Raw genomic sequence first — 25,026 nt, 5'->3', positions numbered from 1 at the left:
ATACGAAATCCCTAAGCGGTCTGCATAAAAGCCCACAAGAACGTTAGGAAAATGAAAAAGTGGGGGGAATGGGACTCTCTGCTGGCCACCAGGCAAGGGCTTGTTCCACCTGCTTCGCTCCACCCTCCACCCTTCAGAGTCCCAGGAGCTTTCAGAAGGAATGTTCGACAGTCATTATGTGAATGTGTCTTTTGATGAACTGAGTGGAGGACTCTGAGTCATGGGGTTGGGGAGGCAGTGTGTGGATTCAGCAGTGCTTAACTTGTCTTTGGTTCTTTGGTTGTTAATGTTGTTAATATTGCTTTGTGGATTATGAATGCTGACAGTGCTTTTCTGGGGGGTGGGGTGGGGTATGCATACCCCTAAACATTTTGTGAATCTAAGTTTGGCCTCACTGAGGGGCAGTATTTCAATATGAGTAGGAACATGAGAGTACCCCTAAACATTCTTTTTAAGAGAAAAAGCACCGAGTGCTGTAATGATTTGTGATTTTTTAAATAATAAGACTTTTCTTGTGGCTGTCCTGCTTAATCTGTTTTCTAAGTTGCTGTGTTAGTAGGGTTATAGAAAGTGGTTGTTTTGCGGATGATTTGTTGACCATTTTAAATGATTTATGCTGCACTTGTGAAGTACTGTGTTATTATTTATTGTACGTGTGCCGCTTTGCGACTCAAAGCGGCGTAGAAGTTTAATAAGTGAAATGAATGAATGAAAAGAAAAATCCATGTACTGCATTATAACCAAGCATGCAAAGGAATACATGAATAAAAACAGAGAATCGATTGATAAAACGTTCGATTAAATATCTATAAATAATAAAACAGAGCGGTGTGGTGAATCTTATGCGCAAGGGAAAGCCTACTGAAATAGATGGTATACAAAAGGCAGTGATTTCTTCACACACTGATCCTTCTTCCAGGCAAGCTAGAGCCACTATCACCTTCCAAGGACACATTCCCGCCATTCCAAAGGAAGGTGTTTCCTCTGTGAGTGTTTGTGGTCTGAGGCCTGCATTTGAGCCCTGGGCCTGACGTTCCCCATCCACGTTCTCCATGAATGACTCTCTGAAAAGGAGCTTCTCCTTTGCACCATAATCTAGGGCAGGGTTCACCAAACTTGGGTTTCCAGATGTAGTTGGACTACAACTCCAATCCTCCCTAGCTAATTGTCAGGGATGATGGGAACTGTAGTCCCCAAACAACCAGAGACCCAAGATTGGGAATCCCTGATCTAGGGTGCCCTTAAGGATTCTGGTGAAGCTAAGTCAGGGCTTTGGTGACCACCATTCCTCCAAGTGCCCTTGTCATGGCTACCTAACGCTTGCACTCTCCCCATTACCTCACCCAACTCCCCTCGGGGCCCCTACCTACCTCGAGGGCTGTTCTGAACTGTCCCGCTGCCACAGCATACTTCTTCTGCCTGTAGCAAGTGCTGGCATCCTTCAAGGACACCTGAAGCCACTTGTCCATCTGGGGTTGCCTGCTCATGCCAGGCAGCCTTGGGGAATCTACATTTGCAGACCCTGGGCATTTGGCCTGAGTGTTGGTTGGGGCCACTTGAGCTGCCAGAAACTCATAGGTGACGTCTTCCTCATCTGTGTACACCAACTTCATTTCAACCTCCATCAGGCTTTTTAGGGGGATGTGGGGCAGTAGCACAGGGATGGCCTGGTTCTCTGGCTCCATCAAGCGTTGTTCCTTCCTCACGCCTGGCTTATCGTTGCTTTCCGACTTTCTTTTCAGGACCAACCTGTCCAGATCGTGACCTTGTTTTTCCCTGACATTGCTCTTCCCGGCTTTCAGCTTCTCCAGCACGTTTTCCACAACCGCTGCCCCCGAGGTACTTCTAACCTCTTGCAAAGCTTCCGGAACGTCATTCAGCAGGTACGCCGTTCCTCTCAGCTCCTCCTTTCGGCACATTTCGCTTGCGATGTTCTCAAAGCGCGTGCTGTTTGCCGGCTCCATGACTCACAGAAAAGCTAGACTCCAACTCCTGAGGGTGGTTCGAGGGGGGAGGGAGAAGGCAGAAGAGGTGGGAAAGTTTACAGTTCTGAGCTTCGCAAATAAAGGATGCAGAGCAAATGTTTTATTCAATTTGCCCACAGCTGGCACCATTTGAAGTCAACAATCAGCTGTGGTTAGCAAAGAGCAGAGTTCCCCCCTCCCTCCTCTTTCTTTTGAAAGACTTTGGAATTATACCCTCCATTGAAAATAAGCCGAGTTGCCTCCATAGCTGTTATTTAACACGTATTGCAAAAATGGTATTTTGACTTCTGTTTCAGTACTGACCTACCCACTCCTGGGCTCTGCCAAGACTCTTCCTTTTGGAACCCTGTTGGCTTACAGTTCACACGCCGGCCAAGGGATGAGGTTTTCAGGGGGGTGAAATAAGTGGCTTTTTGGACTTGCAATGAGGAGAAGTGGTTTCAAACCCGACGTAGCTTGCTGTGTGACCTTTCAGCCTGCCCTCAAGGTCCTTCGTGGGAAGCCATTCATAAATGAAATGCTATAGGTAAATAACAACCTACCTCACCAGGTTGTTGCAGGGAGAAAATACACTAACCCCATTTTATGCTGTTATGAGGCTCCAGGAGAAAGGGCGGGATACATAGAGAGAGAAAGAGAAAGGTGGGCAGTGAAGTAATGGTGGCGTTTGATGCACCCTCTTCAATCTCCTTTTCAAATATTACCAGGATGGCATGAGAAGGGGAGTGTATGTCAGCATCGCCCTTGAGCCAGTGTCACCAACTGGACTCATCCACCTCAGCCCCGACTGGGCTAGGCGAGCTGGATAGCACTTCCAGAGACCACCTTCCTCACAGGAACAGGTCCAAGTGCCGTGGACTCATAACTCAGAGCTGTGAGCACCGCGAATCACTCCAACAAGAAGACAGTCGTTGTACAGCAGAGTACAGCAGAGCATAAATCACTCGGACGACAGCGCTGAAGAATATCTTCTTTTATTCACTAACAGCTACTGTACTATACAAACTATATACAAATGGAGATGCTGGACTGCACTGAGTCTTACAGCTGCTCTCTGCAGCGACCTTATCTACACAGAGATAACAGTCTTTTTCTCTCCCTGACTGACTCACTCACTGACTCTCTCACTGACTGACTCACTCACTGACCGACTCTCTCTCTCTGATGTGGTGCTGGAGCAGAATAAGTAGATATAAGAACACGCCTCCTCCTCTCTGCAGAATCAGCAGACTGCTCAGGAGATTCTTGGGTATGGGAGGGGTGAAATCTCCTCAGTGTAATCTAACAGCTAAGACAGGGCTAGCCAATGTGGTTTCTTCTAATCAGATTCAAGAAGCATGTCCAGTGGTCAGGGGTGATGGCTCAGTAGCCTGGATAGCTCAGTCGGTGAGAGCATGGTGCTGATCACACCAAGGTTGCAGGTTTGATCCCCACATGGGACGGCTGCATATTCATTCCTGTATTGCAGGGGGTTGGAATAGACAATCCTCAGGGTCCCTTCCAATGCTATGATTATATGGAGGGCTCCAAGGTAAAATGAGAAAAGGTGATCAGTTCACAGCCTCCGTGAGGGGAATAACAGACACCTAACTCACAGTGTGGCTGAGCTAAAAAAGAGGCAACATTGATCTTTCACTCCTGTCTAATGCAGGGCACGGCCTGGCTAAAATACCTAGAAGCCCCATTGGTTTCAATGGGTGGGATTTATTTTTTTTGCAGGTATGTAAGTTTCCCATGGACATCAATAGGACTCATAAGAGTGCTTCATTCTGGCTGGGTGTTGCCCAGGTTTCGTCAGCCTTCTGGGGCTAGTGGCCACATTTGGAATTTTTGGGGTGTACCCTGGACGTCTGTCGCAAAATGGCTGCTGTGGGGTAGGGGGAGTCCAGTACAAAAGAAGCAGGAAAAGAGGGCATGCACGACCCACCTGTGGGATGTAATCCATTGGTGCAGTCAAAAGCAACATTCCTTATTTCCCTAGAGTGGCACAGGCAAGGAGGCATCCAGTCAGTGTAACTTCCTGTTCCACTGGTCTGGAGCATCTTCCCCCTGCATGTTACCTGGGAGATGGGCGTGGCTCTGGCTGACTCCTTAAAATAGCCGAGTCATGCAGCCATTTTCTCACTTGCAGTCTTCTTGTTTTTCCTCTTGTCTTGCTTGCTGTTCTTTTGCTGCCATGCTGCTCTCCTGCAGCCATTTTGTTGTCTTAATGCCATTTTGCTGTCTGCTGGCTCTCAGCCAGCAGCATGTGAGTTCAGTCTCCATATGAGATCAACTCACACTGTTTGTTTATGCAACTAACAAGCTTTCATATTGTGAACTGAAATGTGAGTAAACTTTACTCAGAAAGACTCTTGTGTCTTTATTCTTTTAAGAGGGATTAAAGGGGACAACAGGAAATATTCCTAACTAAGAGATTCAAATGAATCTGCAAACTAGCTTCCAGCTATATTGAGGGGAATTTGCTCTGCTACATCACTTACTTATTCAATATATCCTTCCCTACCTTCCTTAACATTCCCACACCACCTGTCCCCATCAGCCACCCTCTTTAATGGAACAAAACCCACTTGCCTCAGCTGGCACCGTGCTTGCTCACAGAGAAACTCTTTGCGCCTCTCCCCTCTACAAAAAGCAAGTGTCTGGGTGTCCAACTCTGGTACCAAAATAATTATGGGCATGCTTAAGTTTCATTGGTAGTAGATGTGGGGAAAGACACAGTCGTGCCACCCCCATGTGAAAGAAAAGGAGGAGTTATGCCCCTAAGTCACTGGCCCAATTGTGCAGTTTGAGCATTTAGAGTTTTCCGAGCGCAATTTGTGTGGGCAAACTGATCACTCGGCAGTCTCACGGAGCGACTGCTAGCAAATCATTACTTTGGTCCGATAAATATTTTCCTGATCAATTTTGATCCAACTGCCCATTCTTTCAGGAAAGGTGTGCTGGAAAAATTGCGTTCCTCATAAGTGCATTGCGGCTGAAAGCATAATTCTAGTCATAAACAGTGAGTGAAAGGATCTTCCTTTTAACCTAAAAGGTTCATAATGAAGATAGCAGTGCAGGGATGAAAAGGAAGACTACCAAACAGTATTTGCAGAGAGCAATTTCTCCCAAATTGACTTTGTGTGTTCCCTAAAGTGCCTTTATTTGGCTGATGCCATCAAGCATCCTGATCTTTGTATTTTCTTTTTGGAATTAACTCTTTTTGTTGTCGTCGGTGCGGACAAGGATAGGTCGCAGAACTGACAAGCACAACAGTAAGGCATGCAGCCCTTCTAAAATGGAAAAAAATCCCAACTAAAAAAAATGACCCATTTTAAATGGGGCGGGGCAGGGAAAGAAAATGGTACCGTGTCACACTTCTGCCTTTTAAAACAATCTAATTTTAGCTCCTTGCACATTCCACTCTTACTTGGGTGAAGAAGAGGCAGGGTGGGGTTGAAATCTAAAAGGGGAAAAAAGAGTCCTTTATAAAGCTTCCCTCCCTCAGTCCAGTCTACATTTGGCACGCTGGCCCTGTCGGTTTTGTGCGCGCGCGCTATTTCATTCAATCACAAGTGTGGTTCTGCTTTCAGTACATTTCTTATTGCTAAAGACCAGGTCACATTAAAAGAGCACCTGCAGCTAAGTCACACTGACACTTCTGATCGCCTTGCTGTAAAATTGGGCTATCAAGAGTGACCCTGTCGCAGTCTTTATAATATGACCTTTATACTTCCTCCCCCCTAAAGCTCTTTCTTTTTTTGGGGAAAAACAATTCTGCACTTACTGGTGGAAAAAATGTGAATGTTGGATTTTGCCCTACACCATGTCAGACTCATTGGCCCATCGATCTCAGGATCAGGGCCAGCCCAGGACATTTTGCTACTGGAGGAAAGAAATAAAAATACCACATACCCCTGCTGCTGCCGCCGCCGCCTCATCTTCCACCTCCTCTGTGTACCTACAGCCCACCTCTTCCCACCCACTCTCGCCTGCCCACCCACTGCCTTGGGTAGTCCATTATTAGTAGTCTGGGCTAAGTCAGCGGTTGACAAAGCCTTGGGTCTATTTTTTTTGTTGTTGGAAAAAGGCACCTACACTATCAGCCATCATCACATCTTGAGGAAACGGATCTCGTCTGTTACTTTTGCATCGCCAGAACTGCTTACATTTGTTTGCCTTAATTCCTGCTGCCAATCAATTTAATTGATTGAGTTCTGGGTGTGTGTTTTTTGTTTGAGTGAGTGAGAGAGAGAGAGAGAGAGAGGACGCCTCCTCGCAGCCTTGACTGTTAATTTTAGCAGCAAAGCCGCGAAGCTATGTGAAGCAGAGCCCAAACGACCCACCGTTTAAAAAAATAAAATTGCCCTGGTACTCAGACATTGATCTCCACTCTGAATTTTGTACATTCTGTCACGCAGCTCTTACAAGTGTTAGCTAGGTGCTCAATTTAGTAGTAACATAATACAAGTTATTACTAAGCAGGGCTGGCCCTACCATTAGGCAGAGTGAGATGGTGGATTCAAGCAGCTGATTGGCAAGGGCAGCAAATTTGGATGTATTATTCTTGAATTTTTAGCGGAAAGGGAGGAAAGAGAGTGGGATTATTTGTCTCCAGGGTCAAAATAACTCTACCAGCCTTGGAGACTATGCACTGCCAGGTGAATAGCACCCTGGGGGCAGGAATAATTTGTCTCTCCACCACAGGGTGCTTCCTTTAATCTGTCCTGAGTTATAGAATCATAGAACTGTAGAGTTGGAAGGGACCCCAAGGTTCATCTAGTCCAACCCCCCACAATGCAGGAATCCTGCCCACAGCCGTCCCTGGGCGGGCTTGAACCACCAACCTTCCAGTCAACAGCCAGACCCACTGACCCACTGTGCTACAGGAGGGCTTCTAACATTTTCTGAACCTTCCATCAGTCTTATCAATTTGATTCCCTCCCCCTCTTTCTTTTTTTTCTTTCTCCTTCTGTGTTGGAACTCCTATTTGGGGACTTCCCTGGCTTTTTTCTGGCCCATGTAGGACCAGTCTGGATAGTTAGGCTTGGTGAAGACTTGACGTTTTTATCCCCAAAAAAGTTTTTGATTGAGTTCCACTGAAATGAGGCTGCATTTTAATGTTTTAATGTTGTAGAATCATAGAATCATAGAATCATAGAGTTGGAAGAGACCACAAGGGCCATCGAGTCCAACCCCCTGCCAAGCAGGAACCACCATCAGAGCACTCCTGACATATGGTTGTCAAGCCTCTGCTTAAAGACCTCCAAAGAAGGGGACTCCACCACACTCCTTGGCAGCAAATTCCACTGTCGAATAGCTCTTACTGTCAGGAAGTTCTTCCTAATGTTTAGGTGGAATCTTCTTTCTTGTAGTTTGGTTCCATTGCTCCGTGTCCACTTCTCTGGAGCAGCAGAAAACCTGCGGTATTTTAATCTTGTTTTTTACACTGTATTCTAATCAATTGTTTTTATATTTGGTGTTAGCTGCCCTCAGCTCGGCCTTGGCTGGGGAGGGCAGGGTATAAATAAAATTTATTATTACTACTACTACTACTACTACTTATTATTATTATTAGCCCCTTCTTTCTTCTTCTCTTCTTTGGCGATCACTCATAGCCGAGTAAGATTGTCTTCCATGAACACAGCCTAATTGCCTTTAGGCAACTCTTCCAATAAATTGTTTCCTTCACTGATTTGTGTGTTGTAACAAGGGACAAAGAGATGCATCACCAGAATCCTACTGAGTGGCATCAAATATCTTCTTCTTCTTTGGTGATCACTCGTAGCCGAGTAAGATTGTCTTCCATGAACACAGTTTTAACAATGAGTCCATAAATGACTGTGGAGGCCAATTCTGGATCGACACGTCCTTCCACAGTGGGGACATAGGTTTTCGGGTGGGAGTTGATCACGGTAAGGGTTTGCCAAACGTGCCTTCCTCTTAGTATCTTTCTCCCTATGAGTTCGAGCATCTTCAAAGTTCATTAGTCTTAGGTCGGTGCTTAAGTCCATCCATTTCAGTAGTTTTAGTATAACTAATCTTGGATATGACCCTGAGGTCCAGCTATGAGGGCCTTTTGGTGGTTCCCTCACTGTGAAAAGTGAAGTTACAGGGAACCATGCAGAGGACTTTCTTGGTAGTGGTGCCTGCCCTGTGGAACGCCCTCCCATCAGATGTCAAGGAAATAAACAACTATCTGACTTTTAGAAGACACCTGAAGGCAGCCCTGAAGGGAAGTTTTTTATGTCTGATGTTTTATTGTATTTTTAATATTTTGTTGGGAGCCGCCCAGAGTGGCTGGGGAAGCCCAGCTGGAAGGGCGACGTATAAATAATAAATTATTATTATTATTGTTATTATTATTATTAATTATCATCATCATCACCATAACCTTTAACTTTTGGTCTGCAGAGTTCCCACTCTCTTAATTATTCTACCCTTTTTCTGTACCTGTTCTAACCCTGTGATGCCCTCTTTTTGTGATTGGCCCACCAGACTGTTTCATCTTCCCAATAGATTTGCCCAGCAATGGCTGAGGTGGTGGAGCAGATCTATGAAGCTGTCCACTTAGTTCTGGTCTCACTATAGCATGACAGGCCTGAGGCAAGGCAGGGTGATGGTCTGGCTGCACAGATGGACCAGCAGGGATGCTGGATTGGCTCTGCTGGTGCAACGTGGAGGTCCAACCTTGCTGCTGCCCTTCCCTACCTCAGCCCCATCCAGGTACGTATCCAGGTACATGGTTGCTGCCAGTGTGAGTTCATCCACTCTTCCATTTGCCCTGGCACTTTCCCCCAGAAAAACCCAGGGTTTAGTGCAGAGTTTAGATCAGGTATTCCATGGATCAACATTTATTTTGATTTAGCACTAAAGAATGTGTTTTCTGGGGGGACGTGGTGGGGCAGAGGTAAAATCACTTGGTCACATGCTTTTTAGGCCCGAGATAAGCAGATGTGCAGATGATCCATGTTTGGAGTGTGGTGCCTGCTTCCTTTGAAGACTTTCGGTGTCACCTAAAATGCTTATTTGCAGTATATAGACCAGGCATAGGCAAACTTGGCCCTCCAGATGTTTTGGGTCTACAACTCCCATCATCCCTAGCTAACGGGACCAGTGGTCAGGGATGATGGGAGTTGTAGTCTTAAAACATCTGGAGGGCTGAGTTTGCCAATTTTAGGTTATATTTTGGTTATTAAGATTTAACATATATTTTTTAATGCTGCTATATCTGTATTGGGATATTGTATGTGGTCTAAACCACAGAGCCTAGGGCTTGCCGATCAGAAGGTTGCCGGTTTGAATCCCCACGACGGGGTGAGCTCCCGTTGCTCGGTCCCAGCTCCTGCCAACCTCCTGGGGTTGTGGCGCTCATCTCACTTTACTGGCCGAGGGAGCCAGTGTACAGCTTCCAGGTCATGTGGCCAGCATGACTAAACCGCTTCTGGCGAACCAGAGCAGCACACGGAAACGCTGTTTGCCTTCCTGCTGGAGTGGTACCTATTTATCTACTTGCACTTTGAGGTGCTTTCGAACTGCTAGGTTGGCAGGAGCTGGGACCGAGCAACGGGAGCTCACCCCGTTGCGGGGATTTGAACCGCAGACCTGATCGGCAAGTCCTAGGCTCTGTGGTTTTATCCACAGCGTCACCTGTGTCCCTTTTTAAAAATTATTATTATTAAAAAGATAGTAAGCCTGAGGGTAGGGATTGTCTTGTTTTGATCGTATGTAAGGTGCTCATGGAGCCTTTTTGACTGAAGGGCGGGGTATAAATCTTCCAAACAAAAAACAAACAAACAAAAAGTTGAGAAAAGCATCACCAGAGCTTTGCTTTTCTCGGGAAAGAAAGGCACATATGATTTCCATGAGAGCCAAGAAGCCAGTTCCTGTGATCAGGGGTTCATTCTTAATGGAGGGGCAACGAAAGAAAGAAAGAAAGAAAGAAAGAAAGAAAGAAAGAAAGAAAGAAAGAAAGAAAGATGGGCCATATGTCACACCCCATAATCCTTCCACACTTCAGCCAACAGAATTAAGCAATTTTCTGACAGGTTAGCTGCACAGGCTGCCAGGGCGCTGTGCACAATGCAATTTATCTGGACGCTTCCGCTCAGGTGAGCCTTAAAGGTAGCATTGGAATTCTTCTGCCTGGCTTCCGCTGCCTAATAGGAATCTAAGTGATAACTGGTGGGAGGGCGCTGAAGCATTCATGCATTTGGAATCGCCAGATGTACGCTGACGCCCCGGAATTTCCCAGTGGCATGAAGCAGAAGGCCAGAAGTCCCCCAAACTTTGAGAATTCACCTGCAAGCAGGCTAGTGAGGCTCAAAGGTGACTGTTGGTTATCTCACCAGGACTGTTAAGGAGTGGTCTCTCTCCCAGTCGGTTCGCCACTGCTTCCCCCCTCTCTCTCCAGGTAAGCAACAGTCACCCACCTGCTCGGAAGCTAGAATTGCAGCCCCTGCAATTCCACTCTGCAGGCTGTTTCTGCATAACACCTATTCTGCACCCAGTGGACTAGGGGACTAGGTTAGTCCCCTAAATGTTCCCAGTAAATTAGAGTATTAAAGTATTATAGCCTGGTGCCTCCTTCCCAAAGCCCGGGAAGCTTCCCAGTTTAGGAAGGGAAGCATGATGCTCACACTAATCTCTGGCCCTAACCATTTCCCTATGAAAAATGGGGGGCCACTAGGGGGGGGCACTAGGGGCGCATTGGAAGATGGCCGACAATACCATCTCTCCGACCCACACGGGGTAATTAAGAGGCTGTTATGGGAGTAGGCATCCTCCCTTGTTGCCCCAAGCAAATGGGGAACACTACCCTTGCCTGCTGTGCCCATAAATCACCCCCTAATTCGAAAGAAGGGGGTGAGGGCCCTAGGCAGAATGCCCCCGTGTGGACATCGGCTCTCCTAGACGCTGTCTCTGATCGCGCACTAGCTGCAGCAATTTGGAATAATTAATTACAAAAGAAGCAAATGCACATATTTCAAGTGAAGAAGGGGAGTGAAGTCTGCTAATTTAAGTGACCTCTGCGAAAGAAGACGACGGGATGGAGAAACAGGAATATTTTACAATGAAGATACACCAAAGGCTGGGTATGTTGACAACGGGACTGAATGGGGGGGGGGGAAACTTTTTTACTTTCTTCTATGTGATTTACAAGAACCCCTCCTCATTAGAATAGTCGGTTGAACTGACCCAAGCAGGATGATTAAGGTCTGTGTGGAGATAAACTTTAACCAAAAGTATGCTTTATGGAGACCGAGAAGCAATAAGAGCTTTTGGGAATGGCGCAGCAATTAATTCGGAGTCGCCATCTTACCAAAGGATTTATAGCTGGGAGGAGGAACGGACTTGTCAGACTGCATTCCTGGTGAATCTCCTCAAAGGTTTTGAGAAAGGAGGCAGATTGGTGAAGATTAATGACGCTAAGACTGCTTTGATGTATGGAAGTGATGTTATATGGAAAACGTCTGGATATGGCTACTGGATAAAAAAAATAATATCCACGCAGGATTACAAACTGTTCTAACCAGCTTGTGGAGACTATCAGAGGTCACAAAGAGAAAGGAAAATAATGAAAATAACAACAAGAGATGTGAAAAAACAACAAGAAAGGACTGGATAGTACTGTGAACTTCATAAGGTTAGATTTGTGGACATTAAAACAGCAGCAAGAAGCAAGAAGTTGATTGGATCCCCTTTGGAACTTGAAATATGGGTACCCCCAACAAAAATTTAAAATTCGGCTGTGTAATTTGGAATTTATGTACAGTGGTGCCTCACAAGACGAAAAGAATCCGTTCCACGTGTCTCTTCGCCTAGCGGTTTTTCCGTCTTGTGAAGCAACCCTATTAGCGGATTAGCGGATTAGCGCTATTAGCGGTTTAGCGGCTATTAGCGGCTATTAAAAGTTTAAGGGATTAGGGGATTAGCTGCTAAAAGGCTATTAGCAGCTTAGTGCCTTAGAAAAAGGGGGTGGGGAGCGAAAAAAATCGCAAGAATCGCAAGACATTTTCGTCTTGCGAAGCAAGCCCATAGAGAAATTCGTCCTGCGAAGCGCTTTGAAAAACGGAAAACCCTTTCGTCTAGCGGGTTTTCCGTCTTGTGAGGCATTCGTCTTGTGGGGCACCACTGTAATTTGGTTTGATTTGATGTGATTGGTCGGTTAATAAAAAATTATTCTTATAAAAGAAAAAAAGAAAAAGAAAAATTGCACTGCATGCCACTGTCTGCACCAGCTACACTGGGTGCTTCTACATTTTGAGGTTTTATGTTAAGTAGTGGTGGTTTCATGTGCTTGGATGAAATTGTGTGCCCCTGTATGGACGAGCCTTCCCTGGTTTCCATCCAGCGAGATGCTACTGTTGGGAAGGTAAGCAACAGTATGGGCCAGTGGCGCTGTGCACAATGCAAGGATTAAATGGTTCTTTGGGCCCTTTAAATGGGTCTTTGGCTCTCTTATGCAGCCTTCAGGGACTCTCTCTTTTTTTTATTAAAGGAAAGCATTTGTCCCCAGCCACAGATGTTCACTTGAGTATTCTTCCTCCCCAGCCCTTCCCTTCATCTCCTGTAGACAGCTGGAAGGATGCCAGCGTTGTCACAGACTAATGCATCTGCTCGAGCCCATGATTTTGTAACCTTTAAGTTAGCATGCGGCAATGTTTCATTTTATGACCTTCCCAAGAAAATTCCACAAGGCTCAAAGGGTGCAGGATGCTGCTGCTGCTGCTGGAATTTCAATGCGCGGCAAGGTGACTCAGGCTCTTGGAGTACCCTGAGCAGGAGCTGCAACATGTGTGGCCTTGGGGTGGCATCTCAACAACTACCCTTCAAGATGGCTACAGAACTGGTTTCTCTGTTGCAGAAGATCTAAAATTTTAAGTAGAGTTGGTGTCTGGTGGGCTATCTGTATGGAATATGCCTGTATATATTTGAGGGTTCAACACTGGGAAATTCCACTGAGCTATAATGAAGCTAAAAGGAGCTCTCTGAGTGTATATGGGTTGATAATTAACTGTTGATGTTCTCTGTTAGCTCTCACATGTTGTTTAACTTTAGATCATGTGAGAGACGTATTCGACTGCAAATCACCATCTTGGAGAGCTGGTCTTTGAGCCTTTCTCTGGGAGCCACAGAGAACTAAGGATGTGCTAATGAGTTCTCCCCTGAAGAGAAAACAACTCCAGGCTAATGGAGGCTGTAGAGAGAGACAGACCTAACCCAGGCTAATCCCCAACATGGGAATTTGATTTATACTGAGTCAGACTCTTAGACAAACTAGCTCAGTACTGTCAACACAGAATGACAGCAGCTTTCCAGGGTTTGAGATAGGAATTTGGTCCACCATATCTGGAGACCTGAGACCTTGGAGGAAGGGGCACAGCTCAGTAGCAGAGCATCTACCTTGCAAGCAGAAGTCCCAAATTCAATCCCCAATGGCACTTCCAGGTAGGGTTGGGAGAGGCTCCTGCCTGAAATCTGGGAGAGCTGCTGGTGGTCAGTGGCGATAATATGGAACTAGGTGGACCAATGGTCTTGCTCAGTGTAAGGCAGCTTACTGTGTGTATGTGGAACCTTCTGCATGCAAAGCAGTTGCATTACCACTGAGCTACACAGCCCTTCCCCAAGGGCCCCCAGTATGGAACCTGGCAGCATCAACAGAATCGTGAGAGCCTCATGTTTTACTTTGATAGGACACAGCAACAACATGTAAGATTAGTTGGTGCTGTCAGCTGATTAAATGATTATAGTTGATTAATCACCTGCTTTTTAACCAATTAAGTGATTAGATAATTGATTGAATTTAAATTAATCTGCATATCACCAAAGCATCAGCTTCTCAGAAAACTATGTTAAACTTTCCTCCTTGTTGTTTTGGTTTCTATAAAGGTCTGTGTTTGGGGTTTTAAATGTAGGGAATGTTTTTGAAGCGCTATATGCCCTCTCGGTCTGCTTCCTCATTCTATGAAATGGGTACAAAAATATATATATGAAATTATTAGCTGTGAGGATAGGTGGCTGTTTTTAGATATCCATCATGTTTTTAAACCCCTTCATGGATCACTGCCTTGCCGTGGCGAGGACAGCATCTTAAAAAGCAGAGACATCACCTTGCCAACAAAGGTCCGTATAGTTAAAGCTATGGTTTTCTCAGTAGTGATGTATGGAAGTGAGAACTGGACCATAAACAAGGCTGATCGCTGAAGAATTGATGCTTTTGAATTATGGTGCTGGAGGAGACTCTTGAGAGTCCCATGGACTGCAAGAAGATCAAACCTCTCCATTCTTAATGAAATCAGCCCTGAGTGCTCACTGGAAGGACAGATCCTGAAGCTGAGGCTCCAATACTTTGGCCACCTCATGAGAAGAGAAAACTCCCTGGAAAAGACCCTGATTTTGGGAAAGATGGAGGGCACAAGGAGAAGGGGACGACAGAGGACGAGATGGTTGGACAGTGTTCTCGAAGCTACAAGCATGAGTTTGACCAAACGGCGGGAGGCAGTGGAGGACAGGAGTGCCTGTCGTGCTCTGGTCCATGGGGTCACGAAGAGTCGGGCACGACTAAACGACTAAACAACAACAACATGTTTTTAAATGTGCTTACTTCATTTACTTCATTTTGGATTGTGATTTGGGCTTTGTTGTTTACCACCATCGCTCCCTACATAGGAAGCTGCCTTCTTCTGAGCCAGACCACTGGCCCATCTAGCTCAGTGTTGTCTACACTGACTTGTAGCACCATTCCAGGGTTTCTCTCCCAGCCCTACCTAGAGATGCCACTCCAGGAATGAACCCAAGAAATTTTGCACAACTTCTCATCCATTGCCCCATTCCCCATGGTCCCTTTGGGAGGAAGAGTGGGGCAGAGATTTTAATAATATTTTTTATTATTTTAAATGCATGAGCTCTGAAAAATATATTTCTCCTGTGCTGTGCCCAGGGAAGCCATTCTGTTAGAAGTATTAACATCCTAAAGATATTTCCTCCCTCCACCACTGCAATGAAAAAATAATTTTTAAAAAAAACCCTATAGATGAGCTTTTACTCTGGAAAAAAAACAAGATATATCTTCATTCCTTCGTTCAAGAGAGATTTGTTCTTCTAATTCAAGATGAGATTACTGGAAAGGGATTTTATAATGTGATTGGCTTTTCTAAATTTCCTGTAAACAAGATGACAATCAGCGGCAATATTTTAAAATTTGTTGGCATGTAAGCTCTCATTTTTTATCGGGGGCTGGGGGAGAGGCGATGGGTGGTCGGAGGAAAGCTACATCACCTTCCTCTCCAGCTATTACTTAATATAAAAACAGACCAGCAAGCTATGGCCTAGATAATTAGATATGTTACACATTATTACATTAGCAGAGAGAAACCTATGGATACACACACACACACACTCTGTATATAATCAAAGCTCTTGGCAGAGCGGGGAGATGGATTTGTAGCTGTATTCTTTGTCTATTAATGTAGGTGGAATAATAATAATAATAATAATAATAATAATAATAATAATTTTATTTATACCCTGCCCTTCCTGGTTCAAAAACTGGGCTCAGGGGAGCTAACAGCAAATTTAAAACACTTAATTATAAAAGCAGCATAAAATACAGTATAAAAACATGAATAACAATAAAATTCAAAAATCAATTTAGGGGATGGAGGCATATAAATTAGATAAAAAAACTGGCTTCCAGGTGGAAAAATCAAAATTGGAAACAGAACTGTTAGAACCCAAAACTAAGATCTTGTCAAAAATGTATAACTTGCTGTTGAAATGGAATACTCAGGATGAAACAGTCAAATCTGCTATGATAAAATGGGCATAAGATGTTGGATACAACATAATGATGGCTGACTGGGAACAGTTATGGACCACAGGTATGAAATTCACGGCATGTAATGCCTTAAGAGAGAATATTATGAAAATGATATACAGGTGGTACATGACACCAGTCAAGCTAGCAAAAATCTATCATCTGCCCAATAATAAATGTTGGAAATGTAAAGAAACAGAAGGCACATTCTTTCACCTTTGGTGGACCTGCCCAAGGATTAAGACCTTCTGGGAAATGATCTATAATGAAATGAAAAAGGTGTTTAAATATACCTTCCCGAAGAAACCAGAGGCCTTTCTCCTGGGCATGGTCGGCCAATTGGTGCTAAAGAAGGACAGAACTTTCTTTATGTATGCTACAACAGCAGCAAGAATACTCATCGCAAAGTATTGGAAGACACAAGAACTACCCACTCTGGAAGAATGGCAGATGAAGGTGATGGACTATATGGAATTGGCAAAAATGACTGGCAGAATCAGAGACCAGGGAGAAGAGACGGTGGAGGAAGATTGGAAGAAATTTAAAGACTATTTACAGAAATATTATAAAATTAATGAATGTTAGAATGATGTTGGATGGAGGTTAAAGGGTTATTAGTAATAATGTGGTGAAGGAGAACAGAAAACTTGAAGGTTAAAAAGATGAAGAATTTAAGGTATAACACACTAAGATAAAGAGAAGGATAAGACAGAGGGAAGGGATTTGCTGATTAAATATTTGAATTGGAATACAGAGAGGGGAGGTGTGGGGAAGTCTGGGAAAAAAGCGAATGTAAGTAATATTAAGAAATTTGAATTGTTTTTACTTGTTTTTACTTGTTTTCTTTTTATTTTTGTATTTTTCTTTTTCTTTTTTTATGTGAAAATCTTAATAAAACATTATGGAAAAAAAATCAATTTAGGGGAAATAAGCATTAGATAATCGCCAGGAATGTGAACAAGGTCCCTCCATCAGCTTCAGTTGGTGGCTCAGCTGCACCCCTATCTGGACCAGGATATCCTACTTGGTCTATGCTTTGGTAACCTCTAGGTTAGATTACTGCCACATGTTATATGTAGGGCTGCCTCTGAAGACAGTTCAGAAACTTTGGCTGGTGCAGATTTCAGTGACCTGGTTGCTCACCGGGGCAAGACAGTTTGAGCATAAAATGCCAGTTAGTTTTGGAGGCCGATCTCAAGTGCTGGTTTTGACCTACGAAACCTTAAATGGCTCGGGACCACCCTTCCTCAAGGACTGCCTCTCCCAATAGGAACCATCTCAGACCCTGCGGTCATAATCGGAGACCCTTCTTCATGCGCCTCCTCCACAAGAAGGGCAGCAACATGAGAAACGGGGCCTTTTCTGCAGTGGCTCCCCACTTGTGGGCTGCCCTCCCCAGGGAGGCTCACCGGGCACCTTCGTTACGTGTCTTTAGGCATCAGACAAACACGCTTACTCACTCTGCAGGAGCAAAAGCCCTGGTGTACACATGCAGAGTTTCTGAACGCTTCACACTTCCTTTGCCGATTGAACTGCAACGAGGAGCGGGAGTCAGTTAGTCCGTTTTGTGCTTCTGAGACATGTGGAACCCCCTTGCAACAGATTTGAAACAAACATTCCAACAGCAACTGCCCTGCATTCCTGGCACTCTGGGACACAGAAGGGAGGGTGGAATGAGATACTCATATTATTCATGTAATAAATGCAAAGCAGGATGGCATGACGCTTCCTTCATACGGAGTGCTATGAGTTAAGCAGTGCAGTCCTATGCATGTCTGCTCAGAAGTTGTTGGCATCCGTATTTCTTGGGAGACAATAGAAAGAGCCTTCAGGGGTGGAGAGCCACGGCGCCTGCTGTGGCTGTAGAGACCAATACGGGAGAGACATGGTTTGTTGCAGGTAGGGCAGATGAAGGTGTCCAGTTTCACTGCTACAGGTGCGCCATGGAATTTCTACTCTCTGCGCTGTCTGGTCACCGCAGTGGATACAAGACCTGTCTGCCTGTCTCCAGAAGGAAGCCCCCCAGAATTCAGTGGGACTTACTCCCATTACTCTGTTACCTATATCTACTGGCAAGAGTGCCAAATCGAATATAATATTGGGGGGAGGCAGGTAAGCCCTGCCCCGCATAATAGATTGCCAGATGCAGCATGCATGCGCGTGCACACACACAATTTGAATGGCAATGACCATCAGCTTGGGGACCCCCTCAAATATTTTATTGGGGTGCTGCTGAAGGGAGTTGGCTCCAATGTCTACTGGACTTTTTTTGCATTGAACTTCCTTCTGATTGATGCTATATACCGTATTTTTTGCTCTATAAGACTCACCTTTTCCCTCCTAAAAAGTAAGGGGAAATGTGTGTGCGTCTTATGGAGCGAATACAAGCTGCACAGCTATCCCAGAAGCCAGAACAGCAAGAGGGATTGCTGCTTTCACTCTTTCTGTTCTGGCTTCTGAGATTCAGAATATTTTTTTTCTTGTTTTCCTCCTCCAAAAACTAGGTGCATCTTGTGGTCTGGTGCGTCTTATAGAGCGAAAAATACGGTATTTCAAAACCTATCCATTTTAAACAGATCCATAGCAAAACTCCTTAGAAAGTTCACAGGCTCAATCCTGCAAACTCTTGAAGGGCTCATCTAGTCTAGCTTCCTGTTCTCAGAAATGCCAACCAGATGTCCCTGGGAAGACTGCAAGCAGGGCATGAGAAAGGGCATTCTCCCACTCATGACCCCGTTATTGAGAGGCACACTACAACTGATTCCTCCTTCATGGACCACTGCAGATTTTATGGACTCCATGATCACGGCAGATGGTGATAGCAGTCACGAAATTAAAAGACGCCTGCTTCTTGGGAGAAAACCGATGATAAACCTAGACAGCATCTCAAAAAGCAGAGACATTACCTTGTCAACAAGGATCCATATAGTTAAAACTATGGTTTTCCCAGTAGTGATGTATGGAAGTAAGAGCTGGACCACAAAGAAGGCTGATCGCCGAAGAATTGATGCTCTTGAATTATGGTGCTGGAGGAGACTCCTGAGAGTCCCATGGACTGCAAGAAGATCAAACCTATCCATTGTGAAGGAAATCAGCCCTGAGTGCTCACTGGAAGGACAGATCCTGAAGCTGAGGCTCCAATAGCCACCTCATGAGAAGAGAAGACTCCCTGGAAAAGACCCTGATGTTGGGAAAGATGGAGGGCACAATGAGAAGGGGACGACAAAGGATGAGATGGTTGGACAGTGTTCTCAAAGCTGCCAGCATGAGTTTGACCAAACTGCGGGAGGCAGTGGAAGACAGGAATGCCTGGTGTGCTCTGGTCCATGGGGTCACGAAGAGTCGGACACGACTAAACGACTAAACAACAACAACTGATTCTGGAGGGAATATAGTCATTAGGACAAGTACTAGCAGCAGCCATGGATGGTGGTTTTTCAATCACAGCATAGCAGAAGCTGATGTAACCATATCATTATGAGTTGGCTGTCCCCCCTCCTTTATTCCTCTGCCCTCCTCCCATTGTAAATTCCGCCTTCCATCATTTGTATAACTTTGCCACTCATTTATTTCTGACGGGTTTCGTTTTCACTGACCTTGGTTGCTTTCCCTCAGTGCCTGAACTGAGATTGCTCTTTGTGTCTGTTTGACAGGTTTATAAAAAACCAATTGGACTTGGCAGGTATTTAGGCCTTAATCCAGACAGGCTCCTTCCCCATTTTAAAACAAATTACTTTTAATATCACCTCAACATTAATGTTTAAGAGAGGATACTGTTCCTGTTCCATAACCACTTTTCATAAATGTTTTAATGCTTCCAAGCCTGAACTCCACTGAGGTCAATTTGAAGATCCCAAATAAAATATCTTTCCTTCACAGATGTCCCCACACTGCCTGCATGAGGGGTAGCAGTCCTTTTGTGTATCTCAAACTAACCAGGAAGACAATTGCTTTGCCACTGGGAAGTACGACAAGTATGCCCTTCTTAAGAGGTGGGAAATAAAGATGGGTGAAATATACTCGGAGTCGAGAGTGGATTTCATGCTCTTTATTCAGCTCATAGTGGTGAGGAGGAATGGAAGTTCCCCCAGAATGTCTGCTTTATATACTATATTTACAGAATGGGCCCCACGTGATTGGCTAATTCCGGGATTCTTCTGTAGGCCAATCAGGTTGCGGATTCACTTCCACCTGGAGCTGGATTGGGTGGCTCCTGTGGACCAATCAGACTGCTGCATTCTGGATCCTATTCAACTCAGTACATAACAATGGGTTTAGGTTAGAGATGTCATCAGTCTTCCCTCAGATATTTCCCTTGTCTGAGGGAAGCTGGGTGGTTTTTTTTGCTTGACATTCATGAGCAATGGGGCTCATCAACCTGGGAAGGCAGCCCATCCAGGAGAAGGAAGACTTTAAATATCTGCTGCCTTGTATCTTCCCCAGAGTGGCTGGGGCAACCCAGTTAGATGGGTGGGGTACAAAAATATAATAATAATAATAATAATAATAATAATAATAATAATAATAATAATGCTGCACACAGAGAGACAGGGTGGACTGGACCCTAGACGATTGCAACCCGTTTCAGCCAAATGAAGGTTACCCCAGTTCTAGTCAGCTTGCCTCCCTTTCCTACTTCCTTTCCCACTGTTCCATTCCTTCCATCTTTGTTGTTATGTGTTCTGTCTAGGGAGGGACCTCAGGAAGGCAGAGCCTCGTGCTCCCTGCCTTGAGACCCCGGTGCTAGAAGACACTTACTGCAAAAGGCTCTGGGGACCTGCAGGATTCCACTAGCTCCCATTCCCCATTATGGACGCTGTCTGCACTATACATTTAAAGCAGAACCAGTCCACTTTAAGCAGTCATGGCTTCCCGCAGAGAATCCTGGGAACTGTAGTTGGTTAAGGGAACTGAGAGTTATTAGGAGATTCCCCATCCTCTCTCAGAGCTACAATTTGCAGAGTGGTTTAGCAATAAATCCTCCTTCCCAGGCGACTCTGGAGATTGTAACTCTGTGAAGGGAATAGGGATTTGTTTACCTCCCGAACATGAGGCTGTTCTGTTTTAGATGTGTTTCATAAAAGAATACTAATGATGTGTTGCCGCGACTGGCTGAAGGAAGTTTGCCACTAGAGGGTGATACGAGAACAGTCATTAGGATGGTAAATTCCAGGCAGGCTGTTCTTCTAATTTTGATAGGATTACGTCCACGCCTCGCCTTGGCTCACTTGATTTCTCATCGCTTGATTATTTTGGGCTTGACGACTCAGAGCTGAACATGTGAACTGGCTGCGTTGAAGTAACAGAAAGTAATGTGAGAGTTTGATCCGGGAAGTTTGATCAGCGACGACTTGTTTGCTTGCTAGTTGTTGCCTGGTGGTGCAGTCATCAGTTGATAGCATGCTTGGGGGAACCAATTTCTCTAAAAGCAGGAATGGGGAACCTGCCACCAACCAGAAGTTGTCGGGCTCCAATTCCCATCAGCCCCAGATAGTATGGCCAGTGTTCAAGGATCACGGGAGATGTAGTGCAGCGATGTCACTGGACAGCTCAGCTGGTGCTGAGATGATCCTCAGGGTCTCTTCCAACTTTACAATTCTATGATTCTTCCAAGTTCCCCACCTGTGCCTTAAACCATGATGATGGAAAAAAGGTTCAGTGGAAGTCATTTGACATTTCCTCCCTCTGCTGGTTGAGCAATAGCTCAATCCTGATCTTTCTGGGAATCTTACTCTTCTTCATGCTATTGCTCAAACCACTTTGCCATGTGTTGCAGTGGCACTAGAAGTGTTCCTCATGTATTCATTGCATTCATTGATTATGTGAGGGGCTAAAGGGAACTTTAATTGGTTAAGGGTGCTGAGAGTTGTTAGGAGATCCCTATTCCCCTCAGAGAACTCTGGGAAAGAGGGACTGACTGTTAAACTTTCCTGGGAATTGTAGCTCTGTGAGGGGAATAAGGGGCCTACAAACAACTCTCATCACTCTTAATAAGCAACAATTCCCTTACTTGATGGGAGAAATCTCAACCCCCGTGGGCCATCTAGGGAGGGTAGAGGGGCCAATGGTCCCCCTGAAATTTTCAAGGAGGGGCTAGGCCCCCTCAGTATTCCACAGTCTGCAGTGGGCCTCGCTGGGCCTACCAGGAGCTGTGGTGGGCCTCATGGCCTCTTCCCGCTGTGTGATGTCGCACATGTGGCATGTGTGTGATGTCATGCGTGGGCGTTGGGCACCCCTGGAGTTGGGCGGAACCCGGCGCCTATGGCCACAACTGCCTAAAGTGGTATGATACTGCTTTTAATGTAGACTGCATAGTATTGTGCTATATTGAAGGTATAACAATGACTACCTGAAGTGGGTGGATAGGGAGTCATCCATCCAAACCCCCATTGGGTCCACCTAAGCAAGGAACCATGGAACAATTCAGTAGTAAGTACCAACGGGTAAGGACCAAAGTGGGGGGGCACTGGTGAAGGACACAGAAGGGTCAAGAACCAAGCCAAAAGAGAGGGCTGAAGAGCAAGCAAGGAAAACACCAGAGTTCAACTTCTGGAAGACCACATTGGTCAAGCAAGTCTCAACTGGAACAGGAAACTGTCTTACGCTCCTCTCAGAAGCAGCTTTACCTTGTCAGCTGTTCTTGAGAACTAGACCTTGATTTATTTCTGTACTTAGATTTCTCTCAGACTTTCTGTTCCTAACCTGTTTATTTTTTTCCTATAACTGATGGAATTTGCTATCATTGCAGATCTATGAATTGTATGAACTGCACAATCTGACTGATTAAAGCTGGTCTGCTGCCTGCGATATCTTGGTTCTCTCACAGTCATATCTCTATAAAGTGCTGAACTCCACCCCTCAGAGGCAATGATTGTGTTGTTCTTTCCCCTCCATGATCTATTTTTCTGGAATGGAAGAATGTCAGTCAAGAATCCTTTATCTTATCTTATCTTTATCTCTATTTACTTATTCTTCCCATCAGCACATAAAGAAAACAAATAGAATCCAGTTTTCCACAACATTTTCTTTGCTGTGTCCCTTCTTTAATTCTGACATTTATTAGATAACTTCAACATGTTTTGCTGTTTTTAATATCTTTCCCAGTATCAATAGCAGAGGCTTCTTTCTCTTTCCAATTAGTCAGAGCATGGATTTTGCTTGTGGATAAGTAGATTTATGGTAAATTCAATAGCATAGCTGTGTATTTTACCTTTTAGGTTATTTAGAAGATATATTTTGAGGTCATTAGACAACTCATACACTAGATCTTTAATAAATAACCTAATTATCTTTATCCAATAAATCTTTATCCAGGGGGCAAACCCACCAAATATAATAGGAATTGGATGGTTGTGAATTTCACCTCCTGTATAGAACATGACCTAACTTGTTATTTTTGTGAGACGTTTATAAGGTGCTGAGTACTATTAATACATAGGTTGGCATTCAGCTAACTTTTACTTAGAGTAGACACACTGAAATTAACAAACATGACTACATTAGGCCCATATAGGTCTACCATCCAGAACCTTTGCAACATAACTCACTATAACTTGAGTCAATGGCTTTTATGTGTCAAAATAGTCTAACAGGCTTTCCTGTGCATAAAAAACATAAAAATAGCAGGACCTGAGTGCAACAGTATTCTCCCTTCCTGTGGTTTCCATTGACTGGTATTCAGAAGCATTAATGCCTCTGACCATGGAGCCAGAATATAGTCATTGTGGTTAGTCTTATCCTTGATGAATCTGACTAGTCCTCTTTTAAAGCCATCCAAGCTGGGGGCCATCGCTGCCTTTTGTGGAAGTGAATGCCATAATTAGTACTTCCTGGTTCCAACACTGTCTTTGGAGGTCCAGGTAGGCCAGGTGACTATGTTGTTGTTGTTTAGTTGTTTAGTCGTGTCCGACTCTTCGTGACCCCATGGACCAGAGCACACCACGCACTTCTGTCTTCCACTGCCTCCTACAGTTTGGTCAAACTCATGCTGGTAGCTTCGAGAACACTGTCCAACCATCTCGTCCTCTGTCGTCCCCTTCTCCTTATGCCCTCCATCTTTCCAAACATCAGGGTCTTTTCCAGGGAGTCTTCTCTTCTCATGAGGTGGCTATTGGAGCCTCAGCTTTAGGATCTGCCCTTCCAGTGAGCACTCAGGGCTGATTTCCTTCAGAATGGATAGGTTTGATCTTCTTGCAGTCCATGGGACTCTCAAGGGTCTCCTCCAGCACCATAATTCATAAGCATCAATTCTTCGGTGATCAGCCTTCTTTATGGTCCAGCTCTCACTTCTATACATCACTACTGGGAAAACCATAGCTTTAACTATATGCCCTTTGTTGGCAAAGTGATGTCTCTGCTTTATAAGATGCTGTCTAGGTTTGTCATTGCTTTTTCTCAGAGTGGTTGTAGCTCTGGGAGGGGAACAGGGGTCTCCTAACAACTCTCAGCACCTTCAAGAAACTTCAGCTCCCACAATTGTTCAGGGGGAGCCACGACTATTTAAAATGGTGTTGTAGTGCTTTATGGTGTGAATGTGACCTCAGGGCAGATCCACACCATCTCTTAGAGCACATTCAATGCGCATGCAAAACACATGACTTCAAGAACCGTGAAAACCATAGTTTCCAATTCCCAACACCCTTAACACTCAATGTGCATTGAATGTGCTTTTAAAGGTTGGGTGTAGATTGGCCTTTGGTCTCCACCATTAGGAACAACTGGGAACACATGCCGTTTTCAAGAAGGCGTTTTCACCTAAATCTTCACTCTCTAATGTAATTAGCATAATGATTAATACTCCATCCCTGAGCAGGCAAGAGGCAGCAGAGTGGAGAATGAATGGCGTCTTGTTTGGAACCTCAAGCTGTCAAATAAAACAAACAAACAAAGAAACAAATGTGATTACTCAGAGATGCTCCACTTCAGATTTGCATTGCTTTGTTCCCCTTCTTAAATGGACACAGTGGGCTCACATTGCATAACAAAGCTTGGTTCTCTTGGGAGGTGCTGTCAGTATTAGACCTTTGAGAAGCTCCTTCAACCAGGTTATTCATTGACTGGAATCCCCCAGAGAGAATGGTCAGCCTCATTACCTGGGGATCCCCAGGCCACTCTGACTCACCACCGCAGTTGTTTCTCCCCCAGGCATCAACACTCTCACAACTTCAAAAGACCTTATTAATGGTTGAGCCTGACTCCACAATGCACCAGGATCCTGCTTGAGATGGGAGTATTCCTGAG

General features: G+C 44.8%; 1 protein-coding gene across 1 annotated transcript in view; it reads right to left on the bottom strand.

The window, feature by feature from the left end:
* The window catches only part of SPATA16 (spermatogenesis associated 16), a 163,407-nt gene extending 146,032 nt beyond the window's left edge, over window positions 1–17,375 (bottom strand). Inside the window, exons 1-2 of the mRNA XM_083442238.1 lie at window positions 17,247–17,375; window positions 1,371–1,992 (exon numbers count right to left, since the gene is read on the bottom strand). Coding sequence (XP_083298364.1) covers window positions 1,371–1,964 — 594 coding nt within the window. The 5' untranslated portion in view covers window positions 1,965–1,992; window positions 17,247–17,375. The remainder of the gene's footprint in view (window positions 1–1,370; window positions 1,993–17,246) is intronic.
* Between the last annotated feature and the right edge of the window lie 7,651 nt (window positions 17,376–25,026).

Source organism: Podarcis tiliguerta (genome assembly GCF_965153285.1).
Source record: "Podarcis tiliguerta genome assembly, chromosome: 5".
NCBI classification, from domain to species: domain Eukaryota; kingdom Metazoa; phylum Chordata; class Lepidosauria; order Squamata; family Lacertidae; genus Podarcis; species Podarcis tiliguerta.
Note: the sequence above shows the minus strand (reverse complement) of the source record. Positions and strands in the feature narration are given on the sequence as shown.